Source organism: Anguilla anguilla, chromosome 13, assembly GCF_013347855.1.
Source record: "Anguilla anguilla isolate fAngAng1 chromosome 13, fAngAng1.pri, whole genome shotgun sequence".
Lineage (NCBI taxonomy): Eukaryota > Metazoa > Chordata > Actinopteri > Anguilliformes > Anguillidae > Anguilla > Anguilla anguilla.
This window is the reverse complement of record NC_049213.1, coordinates 22245930-22261750: the sequence shown is the minus strand read 5'-3', so window position 1 is coordinate 22261750 and position 15821 is coordinate 22245930. Positions and strand designations below refer to the sequence as shown.

Here is a 15821-nt window from a genome sequence, read left to right as displayed (position 1 = left end):
GGAGAGACTCAACCATACTGTCGGCTGCCTTTTCACACCCGACATCATTCCTGGCAGTCAGACAGGAGATGCGCTCACACACAGGAGAGTGGGAGGTGTGGGCTGAGTTTCTGTGGCCAGTTCAAATGAATCAGCCTCATTCATTAATGGCGGGTGTGACCATATACTGAATAACTGAATACGATACACACACACACACACACACACACACAATTAATCTTAGTGACGTTACCTTAACTTGTAGTGAGCGTGGACAAAAATGAAATGGTGTAGAGTGAGAAGTTAATGAAACTGTTGAAATAGGAAAAGTGTAACATCTAAAGAGAAATGAGATTTATGAGACACACCAGTACAAAACGAATAGAAGTGATGTGAGCTAAATTTAGAGAATCTGGTAAAGGATGGAGTAAGGACGAAGGTGGTGGTGCTTGCATCATACTCAGAGCAGGGGACCTAAAGCAGCTCCTCGTGTAGGTCTGATGTGTGACCCCAAAGTCCTGCCTCAAGTCTCCTTGCACATCACACAAACCTCTGAGCTCAAGGCTGGCTTCCATCATACAAACAAATAGCGAGTGAGACAGGGAGAAAGAGAAAGAGAACAAGACATGGAGAGAGTAAGCAAGAGAGCAAGATGCCTGTAGGGTGGGGGGTTGGGGGGGGGGGTGCTTGAAATAAGATACACATGTTAACAGAGGGTTGGATTTTTTCCGTGGAAAGACTATGATTAAACAAATTGAAGGCAGTCTGTAATCAAAGTTGCCTTTTTTGGTTTCTCCCTTTTTTCCTTCATTTCATGAGAGAGCTGTTGGTCTGTCAGCCTGCTTCATACAGGGCACCCTTGGTCTCCTCTATGTCTATATGCAGCTGAATGAAGCTAGAGAAGCATTCTCTGCAAATAATGCACTATACCTGTATCCTGTTCAATAATTCATTTTTAAAAGGCTGTTGGTTGAAAGGACATGTGTACCTTCTCAGCCAGAGACATCCAGATTAACCAGGTCTGACTGAGGAACCCCTACTCAGTCTCAGTTCACTGTAGTCCTTTGCCCTGTGAGACATTTGTTAAAAACACAGAATAGCCAGGTCCATTCATTTTCCATCATCAAAGATTCTCTGTGAGTCCAAGTGAGTGGACTTTCTCTGTTGTACACTTGAACAATGATTTAATTGAACTGCCTCAGTAAATATTTGTAGTCGGCAGCTTAAGTGGGGTGGAAAAAATAGAACAGCTTACATAAGCTTCTCTGTATGAGGGCGTCTCTGCTCTACAAACAAGTGAAGCAATTTGGCGCTGTAATTTGGGAAAACATAGAATGCTAAAAATCCAAAAGAAAAAGAAAAAGCAAAACAAACTCCCATCTACTCCCAATTACCGCTCTTGGACCTCATCCCTGGTTTATCCCAATTGGAAGGAGTCTGCTGCATTGGTCTTGTTTGTCGTTGGGCCTGAACATTATTTTTGAACGTGTGGATTGCAGTCAGAGAGCTTAACTGTGAGAGTAGCGCCAGGCTGGTGTGATAGAATGGGCTGGGGTCAGCCCTGGATATGGCTCCAGAACCTCAGTTCTGTATGGTCTGGGTCAGGGTTTGCAAAGTCCCTGCTTGTGAAAAAAGATCCATGCAATGTTTGCATTTCCTTGTAAGTCCAAGTTAAGGAACAAAAATAATTGAATTCAGACCAATCTTGGAAACCACGCTTATGTGGTTCAATGCTGAGGAATGACTGAGCTCAGTTAAATTCTGAGCTTTGTTTGCAAACTATAAACTGGGAACTGTGTGCACATACACTGTGCTAACATGTGAGCTGGTTCATGTGGCAGCTGGCAGGGTTGTTTTACCTTGGCACGTTACCTACGCAAAACCAGATTATGCGTTTCATCAAAGGTTGTCAGTCTTTGCAATTAGCCACTCTGCACCAATGTCTGTTTTCACAATCTGCTGTTTGTGCAGGCATTTGAAGCCCGATGTGACAGACAAATGCACAAAATCCTGCAGCTGAAAGGAATTTCCGAACCCTGTGTGTTTTATTTACACAGAACGTAGCCTGTGTTTTTGTGCATACGCGCAAGTTATATTTGCACTTTCTGAAAGAATGAAGAGTTTAATTTCCCAAAAACCCCAGGACAGGAGAGGAGCGCAGACATCTCCTTTCATCTACGTCTGGGCCAGACTGCTCGCATCACTGCTGTCAAAGCACCCAGATGTTTCCCCAGAAACAGGGTGGAACCTTATTCCTGTGTTCAAATAGTTCCTGTCAAAGACTTGTGTGTGTGTGTGTGCTTGCATGTGTATGTATGTGCACATATGCATATTTGCTTCGCAATGCATGTTTTTGCAGTGTATGTTCCTATGGGCGCACATGCATGCGTGCATGTAAAAGTGCAGGCATGTGCATGTAGGTGTGTATATGTGTGCACATACCTACATACACATACATGCATAGATCTGTGTGTGTGTGTGCATGTTTTTGGCTGGATGCTGGGCTGTTTTTACTGCTAACACTTCCACCAGGGCATAAAAATGCAGGAATTTGTGCTGATTTCATGGCATTTGGATGCTGGCCATTGGCAGGCAATGAGATACTTCAGGCTCCACAGTCGTGCTCCTTGACAGTGCCCTTCTATTTGAGGTAAGACTAAAAGGCTAAGAATAACCATTTCATGTTTACATAGCCCCTGAAAATATTTCAGCTATTTCACGTTACATATCCGTCTCATTACAACACAGCATTGCAGTAATTACTGGAAGTTTGGATTGGCAGAAAGAAATGATAAATGAAAGTAAGACTGAAGGAGGCTATTTTCAGGAAAACCAGCGTAATTCAGAAACAATGTATCATTCTATTCATTTGATTATTTGAACTAGCAGTAAGGAATGTCGTTATATCTTTTACCTCTGCTGCTATTGTTGGTTCGGGTTCCCCCCCTTCCCCTCTTCTACACAGACATCACGTGGTGCTATGTGACCTCTCTCGCACGATATAGCACAGTGGGGAAACGCCAGCCCATGCCAGCGCTGCTCGAGCACACAGGTGAAGCCGCGAAGGAGACGGGGCCACAGCGCGCGTTCAGCCAACAGCAACAGGCTGGAGGACAGGCCGTCTTTGTTCCGCACCGCTATACATTAGGGTACGGAGTCCAGACGTGAGCGTTAGCCCAGCTGGGGGGATGGGTCTAACGGTTTGGCACGTATAGCGGGCGAGAGACCGAGAGAGGCAGGTAAGGCGAAATGGAATTTCTGTCACACGTTCCGGATGTTTCACACTTTTCATTGGACTCGTTTTACAAATGGCCCAATGTCCCATGCAGCGCTCCCACAACATTTCAGAACAAACCGGACTGCATGCTGAATTGCTCTCTGACATTCAAAATACCATACCAGATCATTCACAGTATGTCACCAAAGTGTATCAGCTACAGAAATGCTGTCATTTTAAGTGACAGTAGACTACTTCTGAAACGGGGCTTCAGTTAAATATAACAACATTTTTTGATTTGTGATTTTGTCGTTTTCGTTTCACTGAATATGAGAATGAGATAACAAAAATGAAATAATTTTTCCATTGCTGTGTGAATTTAACTGCAGCATTTCATTTGATTTCACTTTTCAACAATACATTCTTTGAGAGAGGATTCTGTTTCTTTTTATTTAGGCCTATACTGAAGGCTTGTTTTCAAATCATTTAATTTTCCTCTTCCAGTTCCAACTGCAGCAGTGACACATGCAGCACAGAAAATCAGGAGTTATGCCTTATTTTAATTACATTACATTACAGGCATTTAGCAGACGCTCTTATCCAGAGCGACTTACACAACTTTTTTACATAGTATTTTACATTGTATCCATTTATACAGCTGGATATATACTGAAGCAATTTCGGTTAGGTACCTTGCTCAAGGGTACAACGGCAGTGTCCTACCCGGGAATCGAACCTGCGACCTTTCGGTTACAAGTCCAGTTCCTTACCCACTGTGCTACACTCCGTCCTCTCCGTAATTACTTCTGAGAAGCCAGTAATACACCATATTTAGTAAAAATTACTATCCATATTATAAAGTACATTTAAAGGTCCAGGTTTTAGATTTATAGGCAAGCTAGTCATCAATTGCTAGAGTATGTATGCCTTGAATATAGCAATTTTCTTTGTAGTTAACCTCATTAATGCTAAGGTCAAAACCAATCTGTGATACATGCTATAATTCATAGCTATATCAACACACCCGCATTCACACAAACATGCATTCACACGCTCTCTCTCTGTCTTGCACACACACACACACACACACACACACATTTAATAACTGTTTGATTTCTGTTATTAAATGTGTTATTAATCATCCTTCATTATAAATGATTTATTAAACTTTTATTAATTATGCATAACATTCATACCAACAATGATAATGACATATTAATTGTCAATACATTCTAGAAATGCTATCAGTAGATAAGTATATAAATATAACAAATGGACGGGAATTTTATTCATAGTATGTAATGAAATACTTGCTGGACTGTCCGTTATGATAAAAAAACATAAACACTCTATAAACTTTATCATTCTAAAAGCAAAAATGTGCATTCCTTATTGCAAGTTAAAACAGTTCCTGCACTGTTTCACATCAAAAATATAATTTGAACATTTCGCTTCATAAATCTGGAGTGAATGGACTAGAAAAATGACCATTTTAGGATGCTATTTTTCATTATGCTAATAGATTGTTCAGCTAGTGGCATTGATGAATGAAAGAACAAAACTCATCATGTTTAAAAATACTCTAAGTATTTTGAGGTTCGTAAGTAGAGCAAACAAAAAGATTTTAAAAATGTACAATAGTGAAGGGAAATTGACTGAGATAAACCTTGACCCAGCACTATAGTAGGCTACACACTTTAGTTCAAAAAGCTGACATTAATGAGCTAAGTTTTGGTTCCATGCAGGTATTTACTGTATTTCAGCATTAAAAAGAAATGAATGGGAGTTTCTTTCTCTGATCATGTGCATGGAAACCTCACAGTACATTACATTACATTTCAACTATGTAATTGATTACTGTGGATTTGTGATATTTGCACTGAGAAGCTGAAGAATGTGTTATGTAATTAATTAATATACCGTCATATTCATTATTGCAGTATTCATTAAAGCATTGTCGCAGATCACAGAGATACAGAAATGTCACTCTCATTCTTCTATTCTCCTTTCCATTTATGTACTGTTTGGCTGTATATCTTACCCTGATATCTGTAAGCAGTAAGCAGAAGATTATTAAATGTTTTACAGCTCTGCATTGCACTGAAAATTAATTGATTTTAAAAAGCAAGTTTGACAAAATTTTATTTATTTATTTTTTTGTGTGCAGACCTATTCCACAGTTTGCTGAGTAATATCTGTCGGTCCATGTACAACCTTTTGTTTTGAGCGTGGTGGTTTTGATTAACCTAACCAGACAGACAAAAAGAAAAACATTCAAGGATAAAATCAAATCTTTACAAAGGAAGAGATCATTCTGGATTGGACTTCAGATAGATAACGCAAGCCTTGTCCGAGCTCCACACCGCTGTCATTTTGTTCAGGCTTTGCCCTTGCCCTTGTGCTTTTTGAAATCCTTCCGTGACTGAAATTAAACTAACTGATGGCACGGGGCTTGGGAATGACTCCAGCTGGGTTACATGTTTGTGACTGACATCCAAAAATGGTATGGCTTATGATACCTGTATCAGCCAGAGAAACAACTGTATTTGATGGAGCAGAACTAAGCCAAAAATCCAGTTAAGCATCAGCCATTTTGCTTTTTATGTGTCTGAAGGTTATATGATTTTTAAAAAGGTCTGGCTGTGCATTGACAAAAGGTCCCAATTCAGTTCACTGCTTATTTTTGATGATTATGTGCCTATATGCTTGTCCAGACACCCATTATTCATTAAACCTGTCAACTGTTCAATAAGAAAACAGTTCAACATACAGAGAAAACGACTTGACAGAGAGCTGTATGTCTCCTTCGGAAAATATTTATCTATGTCTCCATCTAGTGGCCAGTATGGGTTTCACTAGAGCCAGCACAAATGTCAACCTTTTGGTAATAACACTTACTATCAAACGAATAACTTACACTGTGGAAAACCTCAATAAATATATTGTAAGAAAAAAAAAAATCAAGATGAAGATGCCATTCATCAAGTCTGCCTTCTGAAAACAAATGCTGAACTAGGCTAGCTGAAGTGAAAATTCTGCTCTAATACTGTAACACCTCACTACTTGTGTGACAGTGTCATTTAAGGCTCTTCAGTTTTTATCTGTGTTACCAACCAGTTAAAATCACTGCCTCGATGCCAATAGACTCACTGTGCAATCAGACTTACTTTTGGAATTCATAATGAGCATGTCATTTATTATTTTCATCATAACAAAATGCTGATGGCTGTTATGTTTTTCATCACGCGCTGAAAATGCATTGTTACTTGAGATGGAATGAAAACTTCCACGTACTTCCGTATAACAAAGTCTTGAAACATTTACATCACATAGACAAGATATCTCCTTTTTTATTAGATAAACCGAATTAGCTATTCGAATTTTAATTAGACTAGGGCAGTCTAATCGAAATTCTACATGCATGCCTGCTGTTGAGTGTGCAAATTGTACGCAACTTGCATGCAGCTTGTGAGCTCCTGTGGGCTGTTTCGTACACGGCAGTAGATGGCAGTAATGCACATTTTATGTTTGTTAGCAACCGTTAAGCTCCAAAAAAAAAAAAAAAGAAGAAGAAAAAAAAAGGACTTGACGCAAGCGCACTTGACACAGGAAGACACTATCCCGCGTTGACTAGCCGGCTAGTTTGCCAGCAAGTTACCAGTGGATGTTGAGTCGGGCTAAAGGTATAGTATTTTCTGGAATAATACAATTAATTTATGTGGTGCGTGCTTAAAGCCGTTTGTCGTAGGATTATTAGGTGAGCAAGAGTTTTGGAGTCCCTCTGAGTGAACTACATAAGCCCATATTAGCTTGCTAACTGTCCCAGCGTTAATCATGAAGATAGGTAACTTGGCTAACTGCTAATGTGGTTACGCAATTGTTGTGCCTGAATAAATATTTTTTTAAGTGTAGCCAGTCACATGTGCTGACCTAATTAGGTTCTGTTTTAGTGTTCAGCCTGTTTTTCATAAGGATCTTTTGTGTCATTTATTTCAAACTGGAAGAGAATACAGCCTGAACTGTTGTGTGCCTGCTTGTGCAGAATGTTTACTGTGTAGTATATGTAGGAGTAGACGTCCCACCCCTCCTGTAATTAAACTGGAAGTCAAGTCTGTACCTGGCTGCTTTTACACTGTAGAATAAAGGTTTTCATAGGACTATAGATGTTCTAATCTTGGTGTTTAGTGCTTACATTAAATAACTACAAATACCGGTAATGTTCTTGTAAAATAGCAAACAAGGCAGGCATATTAATTCTATTTTGGCTGATTACCAGTAATTTACATCGTTGGAGTAAATCTTATGGCAAGGAACAAACTAGTGATAATAGTTCAAGTGCTGAAGGGTGAAATGAAAGTGAATGCTTTCACTTGAAACACATTTCTTGTGTCTTTCAGTATATTCCAACTATGGCATCAGTGTCTGACAGCAGATCTTCACCCCTGTCTCGGGTCCTGTTCCTGAGTGAGACCGGGGAACCCATGCGTTTCTTCCTGCGGCCGGGTGCCATCAAAGCCCAGCTGCAGCCAGTCATTTGTGCTGGTGGGGGCGTGGTCTGCAAGATGCAGGAGCCAAATGCTATTCTCTTGATGGCCCCAGAGGAAATGAATGAAGTCCCAGTCAGCACTGCACTGCAGTATGTTTCTTCACAGTACATACTGGACTGTGTGGAGAAGAACGAACAGCTGGAGGTGGATGACTACAGGTTTAGGAATGACAGGGTGCAGACTAGGTCTGCCAGGCCCAAGAGGGAGGGGACTGGGCGCATGGGGTACACTGCGGAGGAAGATGCTGCCATTCTGCGCTTTGTTCGGGGTCGCAAGCAAGAGGTGTGCGGGAACTCCCTCTGGAAGCAGATGGCGAGAGAGGCCATCACCAGTCACAGCTGGCAGTCCATGAAGGACCGGTACCGTAAGCACCTTGCAAAGAAGCCACTAGAGGGCGACACAGAGGAAAACCAAAAGGCAGGAGGGATCGAAGGATCACCCATCAGATTATTGACTGTACCCTTGCAACAAAAAGATCCCACACAGTCATCACGCCAGATGGACCCTCTTACACCGTCACCCGAGAAAGCGCAACTGCAACCCTCGTCTGAGAAAAAAAACACAAACTGTTCACCTGAGCGGACACACCCACAACCCTCTGCTGATCCAACCAGCCCTCAACCCTTGCCCAAGAGAGCACGCCTACAATGCTCACCCAACTCACCCAAAAAAATGCAACCGCATCCCTCACCAGGGAGAACTCACTCGCAACTGCCACTTGACCAAACGCATGCTCAACCCGCAACTGAAAAAAAAATTCCACCAGCTTTGCCTGAGCAAACTTACCCAGTGCTCTCCCTTGACAGAATACACCCACAGCTTTCATCTGGGGCAGGCCAGCCACACTCATTGGCTGTGGAGGGCAGTTCAGTAGGAAAAGATGTAGCTGGCCCCAATGTTACGTCCACAGGTGAGAGACAGAGTACATGTGCAAAATGGGTGCCCTCTCTCTTTCTCTGGCCACACTGTTGCTTTTCTTTGGCAGTATTTCCCGTCAAAGCTGCGGTTTCATTCAGTATGTTCTGACCTTTCTGAATATCTGTCTTAATGTTATAACTGCTGATATTCACTGCGGCCTTTTTGCCAGTTACTACGCCATGAATGTTTTAAAGTTCTGTCTGGTCTTGTTTCAATTTGTATCGTCTGTACATGTTTTAGGGACAAATGGACAGCTGGTGGTCACAGGGCAAGTGTTGGAAGAGCAAGAACAGAGAATTACACCCAAAAAGAGGACATTGGGTGTGCTGGAGATGGCTATGAAGGAGTTTGAGGATTTGGATGAGGTTTGTTTTTTATTGAGCTCTGTACTACTGCTTAGCAGTTCAGTCAGGAACAGATGAGGGTTGGTGTCTGGGTGATGGTAATACCATGGGAAAATGTTGCCGAACAGCAGCACTTTGACATGCAGTGAAAAATGCTCTGGAGAATTATTTCTACAGGTGGGGATGGGCCAGTTTTTTTTCTTTTCCAAAGGGGACCATGGCCAGATTATAAGGCAAGACACACAGGCTGTGCAGGTAGTTCTTTATGAAAGTGCATTAGGGGCAAAATGCAGGGCATCCACAACAATGGCGATGTGGCCACTGTGTAATTCAAGCCCTGTGTAAGGGATCTTGGTTGACATGGTTACCTACAGTCGTGCTTTTGCAGTGTTGCACATATGCCTTTGTTTGGCTAGTTTTTAGGCAGGCACAGTCCTGGTGTTCTCATTTACAGTAACTTGTGTGGATGGAACACTTTTTAGTTGCTGTGGCTTTAAGCGTCTACTAAATCAGCATAATGTACGCTTCTCGTTGTAGAGTGAGGATGATACACCGGACATAGATTTAAGCAGCACTGCAGGTGCTGATTGCAGTGGTCTGGATGAAGAGATCGTTGCGGCGTCCTCGGCTGAGGTTATCCAGGAAAATGATGACGACGATGATGACGATGACGCCAACATGGACGACGCCGAGCCTCAGCCTGAGAAGTCCCCGGACATCCAGCTTGCGCCTCCTGACGAAGATGGGGGGCCCGAGGTCAGTGGCCCAGCGCCGAAGACCCCCGCATCTTTGACCTCTGCTCCTGTGACCTCCAAGGTCCACAGGTTCCTCTTTGACCGGGAGTCACAGGAAGAGGAGCCCCCCCAGCCTGCATGCGACCCCCCGTTCACTCAGGCCCAGCTGGAAGAGGCCAGACAGCAGCTGCGCTACCTGATGAAGGAGTCCGGACAAGGCCTGGACAACGTTACCAAGGCGCTCCTGAAGAACAGTGGCGATGTGGAGGCTGCCCTGCAGTACCTCCGCCACGGGCCACAGGGGTACCTGTGGGACCCGCGCGATGACGGCCTCCTGCGCTCAGGTGGCCCTTCTCTACACATCCTTGAACAGAAATACGGAAAGGTGGCTGTGGCCAGGAGGATTGCTTTCCTTGAGATCCAGTGAAACAAGATCAGGGTGACTCAGGGATTTGGTAAAGCAGAACAGCTGTTTGCAATATCAGTTAACTCCTGCTACGTGGCCAAGTTCTAGGGGTGCTGGACGTGGACAGGGCCCTTAAATTCCTCTTTTGTGTTGTTCTGTTTCTCATTTTGTCTGGATTTTTTCGTCTTTTTTTTCAAACCAAGTTGTGTAAATGAGAACATGCTTTGTTTATACATCTCATCCCTGCCTGTATCCCAGGCACTTAATATGAATTTCACCTGTTTGTAATTATAACCATTTTGTTAAAATGTAACCTGAAAAATGCACATATTTATAGGTAATTTAAAGGTTTTAGAATGTATAGAATGTCATTTTTATTACTGTAAAAATATATATTAATACTAATTTAACCGCATTTCTGTAAACCAGTGTTACAGCAGTGTTTTTAAAAAATGTTTTGCCACTGTATACATATTAAATATTATAGTGTATTTACAATAAAAACAAAACAAAAAAAATACATTATAATGTCATGTTTGCATGTCCATACAAGTTGCAGTGTTTTTATTTTGGGAAAAAATATATATCGTAGGCTTTGTCTGCCCCTTTGTTGCCCCTGTTGTGTACAGTACGTAACCGATGTTGTGTTCAGAATGATTTCGAAATACGCGTTTACTCATTTAAAATGACTTTAGTTTGGCCCCGGCGATTCTCCGTAGACTGGAATCGCTTACCTAGAGAGATTGTTGTTGTCAAAATTTAAAGGGGAGCCTCGGTTCCAAACCTCCCTCTACTCTGAGTCTATGTGTACAGATACATTCTGCACTGAAAAAAGAGAACAGCTTCATTCAACACCCAAATCTTACGAAGTGGAGACATAATTTAGGAGGAACAGAGTAAGTGTCACACCTAAACTAGCCAATGTTAACCAGTCTGGTAATGGAGCTTCCGTGCAATGGCTGTCAGTCAGGGTTTGAACGTGAGTGAGTGTGCAGGCTGGCTAGCTGGAAAGCCGTGTCTATCTAACGAAGTCAGTTAATAGCATTAGCTATATTATCACTTATTAGGACGCTTGATATCCATGTACTTGTTATTTATGCAAAGTTGGCTTGCTTGGTTGCTCGCTTGGCAATGTGACGAACAGCTATATCGACACGTATGTTAGCCAGCCTGCTAGCAAGTAAGTAAACGAATTAGCGATGTTAATTGTAAATTGAACACAGGAAAAGGAAAAAAAAAATATTCACATGGTAATTAACAAATAATAATGATACGTGTTACATCGGTACGTGCTAGTTACTGTTGTGGGGTCTACGAGTAAGTAGCGATTCACCACCGTAACCAGCCAGTGTAACAGTTGCGCTAAGAGACGGTGTTTTCTGGCTAGCTGGCGGTCGGGCAGTCTATGAATTGATAAATTATGCTTTCAATTCATATAGCTACTGTATCGTCACATTCCTTCCTTGAATTAGGGAGAAGACTTGGACAGTCTGTTATAACATTGAACTGATTTGGGGATTAGCCAAACAGTGAACCCACTGTTTTAACTTATGTTGGCTTGGTAGCTAATTATAGCCGGCGAGTAGCGAGCTAACCAGCTATAATGCTATTGGATAAATGGTTAATGGAAGTACTGTGAGTTTACCCAAGCTATGCTAGCCAGCAGTGTAGCTGATGGAGTGTATAAAGCTAGCTACATAACGTTCCATTTCTGTAAATACTGTACCATATTAAACGGAGTAGAGTCCAAGAGATTCAGATCCGAGAACACTATGTGTGTGGCTGCCACAACAATAAAAAGTTTAGGAAAGGTGTTCTCAAAAAACCAGACAGCCAAACCTTTGCGTACGATTAATCCGCATGGAAATAGTTGTGTGAAAGCGCAGGTCACGCTCTGGTGAATCTTTGAGAACCTGACAAGGTAGCTTGCTGTCTCAGCACGCAATTCAAGTGAACGTTAGAGTGCTCTGTGTAGTATTTGTTTTACTGAGATTTCCGCACTGGTTGCCGTTGTCTGTGCCATAGACAGCTTTAGTCCCGGTTGTTTACATCTCAGATATTAATTTATAGTAGTAATGGATTTACAGTAGCAATACTCTCTTTGTTAATGCTCTTGTTGTACCATTGTTTGAGCAAAACGGTCTAGCCCTGGGTTCTTCAGCTATGTCTTCATAAGGGCCATTTTCCACCACCCAAAGCCATACAAAGGCTGAACATTTTACATGTACAATTTATTAACAGTGCATGTTTGAACTGCTGTATAAATTGTGTTCTAAATGTGTGTAAATATTTTAATCTATTTCTTACTACTCTGTAAATAGTGGGAGATATTCTGATACTGTACAGTGGGAGACCTGGTCATAATCCCAGTTTTTGATGCATGTAAATAAACTAGCCTAATATTCTCTGAATGATCAATGGGCCAAGTGTATGTACATCCGTGGCAGACCACACTTGGCCCCCAGGCTGCCAGTTGAGTCCTATCAAACCTCAGGCAAACTGAAAGACTCACTATTGGAGTGGCGTTGTCTCCAAATCTGTTGTTGCTTGAGGATGTGATGTGGCTCATATTAAGTGACTGCCTGCTTGGATTTTTGGTTTTGGTTCAGAGCAGTACCTCTGATTGGAGTGCCATCCCCACAGAAGCAGCATGAGCTCAAAGGGGGGCGGCACAGCCCTGTCCCGCCGGAACTATCGCCTGGCCCCCGACACCGACAAGCCCAAAGTAGCAGGTAGGACGGGTCCCGTGCTACTCCCGCAAACAGACATGTGAATCCTCTCATGATGAAAATGCACAGTTTTTTCCTCCTGACTTCAAACTTGATTTTTTAAGCCTTTCTGTTTTATGTACAGTTGGTCTCCACACTGTAAAACCTAAACAGTAATCTTACTAAATTAATTGACCTAAAAAATGAATAAGTAATTATAACTCAATTAAAAGGAGCTACAAATTTGACTCAAAACAGATTAAGTTGCCCTACTGAAATGGTTCAAGGAACGTGGTCTCTTCAAGCCATATGAGTAAACTGGACTCTTTGGTTTTGCAGTGCAGTTACAGAGAGGCGAAGTGAGATGTTGATGGATGGATACAGAGAAAAATTCAGGAGAGGGCCTGCTGGGGCCTTCCCCTGGTGCTGCAATTATATCACAAACAAAGTGAAATTTATAGACCTAGCAATTCCACAGACTGCTACTTTTGCTTTCCCTACATGGGGCCCTTACAGCTGGGGTTTTAAATCTCGATCCTGGGAACCCACTGTGTGTACTGATTATCTTTCATGCAGAAAATATGACCTCTGTTTGGTAATGAGCTCTTAATTGTTCTTAACTAGACAACTAATGTCTAGTGAAGGATGAAGTACAGGAAAAGTGGGTGTGTATGTCACGAAGAATAAATAGTCCAAATTCACACCCCAGGACTTTGAAACAATCAGATCATCTAATTGTTTACTTTTTCTGTGATGACAGCTGGTTCCTTTAGAAAGAGGTTGTATTTTTGAGTACATTTTATCATAGGCTAAAGGGTGATCCTAATACCTGGAAGCCAAAAGCCAGTATACACAGTAGGTCCTCAGGACCCAGTTTGAAAACCATTGCCTTATGATAATTAATAATTTCTCTCTGAGTGTCTGCATTATCTGACATCTTGCTCATTAGAAAAAACGTGCACAGAAATCCACTTCCTGTCTAACGTTCGATTGTGTTCATTTCACTATTGTTTGTTATTGTAAAATTAGTCTCTAATTACTTATCAGATGATAATGGTGAATGTGCAAGCATCTATACTTCAGGGGAATGTCTTCAATTCACTAATGTCTGCTAATTATGAATTCACATAATCATCTCTGCTCTAGGGATGTGACACTTTTTAGAGTCCCTTGTCCCTCTACTCAATTTGGAAAGGTGGGCTTCAGATATTTTGCACCTTATAGTTGGAACAATCTCAAAAAAATGAAAATAAACTTGACATAGTAATTTCAATTGCTGATTTTAAATGTGTAATTCATGGCTCATGACTGAATTATGCTCTTGCTTTTAACCTCTGCTCTGCTCTTTACTTACTGTTATGCTGCTCTCTCATTCCCCATTGGATGTTTGTAACTTGATTGTCAACTGTATTGATGGGTAACTTTATATTTTACGTCAGGTCCTCCTTGCAAAAAAGATTTTAATCTCAATGGGGTATTCCTAGTTAAATAAATAAAATTACGTGGACTTCTTTAACTTACAGAAAAAAGAGGTGAGAGAAATCTCTTCAGCTATGAGCTGTCGGTTTCGTTCATGGATTCAGTGAAATATCTCTGATGAACAGGCTGTTTATCCTCTCTCCACTGCCTGATGGTGTTGACACGTTGTGGCACAGCCCTGACATGGATTTTAATCTGCTCGCTTTCTGAGCGTCGGCCTGTTTGTCACTTGACTGACAGAGGAAGGGAACGGGCAGTTCCAGATGGACAGGTCCAGAGTTCATTTACGGAGTGAGGTTTCCTGTGTGACGTCCAAGAGTGGGGCAGCCGTTCTCCTGAAATCCCAGACTGCACCTCTGCATTTGACTGGAACACAGGCCTTAGTCATTTACTGCCTGAGACAGAAGTGTAAATGGCCTCATTAATGCAACCAAAACACACTTACGAGGTTGAATAATTTAAAAGGGAGCTGCCATCTGTATTTTGGGAAGTGTTGTTAGAATGAATACTGAGTGAGGACCACCCATCGATGTAAGATTCGATTAGAACACAATATGGTCCACACATGATGTTCTTTTCACAGCTGGTGCTATAGGACAGTACAAATAAGACTAGCTAATACATGGGAGACATGTGCAACCCAACTAATTTCATTTGATTTCAGTGTACTCTACGATGAAAGCAGGAAAACTTGACTCAACCACAAATGTGTTGTGCCCACCTGGCTAATGCATGGCAGCCATTTTGTGTCAGAACGCTTATCACACATCAGCTGAGTTGGAGAGAGAAGGAGTTACTGACTCGGTAAAACATTTTAACGGTGGTAACTCCACGCCTGTGTGCTTACCTGTGGGCTCTGTTTCTCCAGGCATCGTCCACGAGAAGCTGTTGAGTGACTACCTGCACCATGTCTTCCCCCCGTCAAACAAGCACAGCGCCCCCTCTGCTGCTTTCAGGTACTGGCACCTTCACTGCGCCTTCTGCTCGGCTCATTCTGTTCCGCTACCTTTCCTGCGCCCATGGTTTAGCATGGTTGCTATCCTTATAGCTGTGGTAGTGACTAGGGATGAAAGATTTACTTTCAGCTGCATTAAAAGAGGAAACCTACTGGTTCTGTCCAGGTGCAGTGTTTTTGCAAGGGTTTCATTGCTGAGAAACATTGCTTATATCAATTAATATATCAAATTAACATTGTCTCCATTAGATTTTTTATGTAAAATTAGAGTTGCATGCATATAATCAGAGAAAATGCTGAACATGAGAATCTGATTTTAAATCTGTATATTAGCAGTGTACAATAGGCTTGTAATATTATATTTAATGTAGATGTTTGTAATTACAAAAATCATAATATGATAAACCTAATCTAATATTATAGTATGCTGCTAATATTAGGGGCTGTTTTCCTTAACTTTTTAAAGTAATTTTTTGTTTTTAACCACTCATACAACTCAGGGCTTTCTTCTCAAATGTGTTCAGAAAAGCTTTG

At 41.7% G+C, this 15821-nt stretch overlaps 2 protein-coding genes across 5 annotated transcripts in view; both read left to right on the top strand.

The window, feature by feature from the left end:
* Positions 1 to 6777: 6777 nt before the first annotated feature.
* terf2ip (telomeric repeat binding factor 2, interacting protein) lies at positions 6778 to 10654 on the top strand. Its single transcript, XM_035387055.1, has 4 exons — positions 6778 to 6879; positions 7594 to 8653; positions 8902 to 9026; positions 9543 to 10654. The coding sequence occupies exons 2-4, from the start codon at positions 7606 to 7608 to the stop codon at positions 10164 to 10166; spliced, it is 1797 nt and encodes a 598-aa protein (XP_035242946.1). The 5' UTR covers positions 6778 to 6879; positions 7594 to 7605; the 3' UTR covers positions 10167 to 10654.
* A 199-nt stretch (positions 10655 to 10853) lies between these two features.
* The window catches only part of LOC118211011 (E3 ubiquitin-protein ligase RNF123), a 124129-nt gene continuing 119161 nt past the window's right edge, over positions 10854 to 15821 (top strand). The window contains exons 1-3 of one of the 4 annotated variants that reach the window (XM_035387650.1): positions 10854 to 11041; positions 12789 to 12877; positions 15201 to 15288. In XM_035387650.1, coding sequence (XP_035243541.1) covers positions 12796 to 12877; positions 15201 to 15288 — 170 coding nt within the window. In that variant the 5' untranslated portion in view covers positions 10854 to 11041; positions 12789 to 12795. Of the gene's footprint in view, positions 11042 to 11113; positions 11326 to 12754; positions 12878 to 15200; positions 15289 to 15821 lie in introns of those variants that run through there. The other 3 variants (XM_035387647.1, XM_035387651.1, XM_035387649.1) reach the window with 3 other exon arrangements.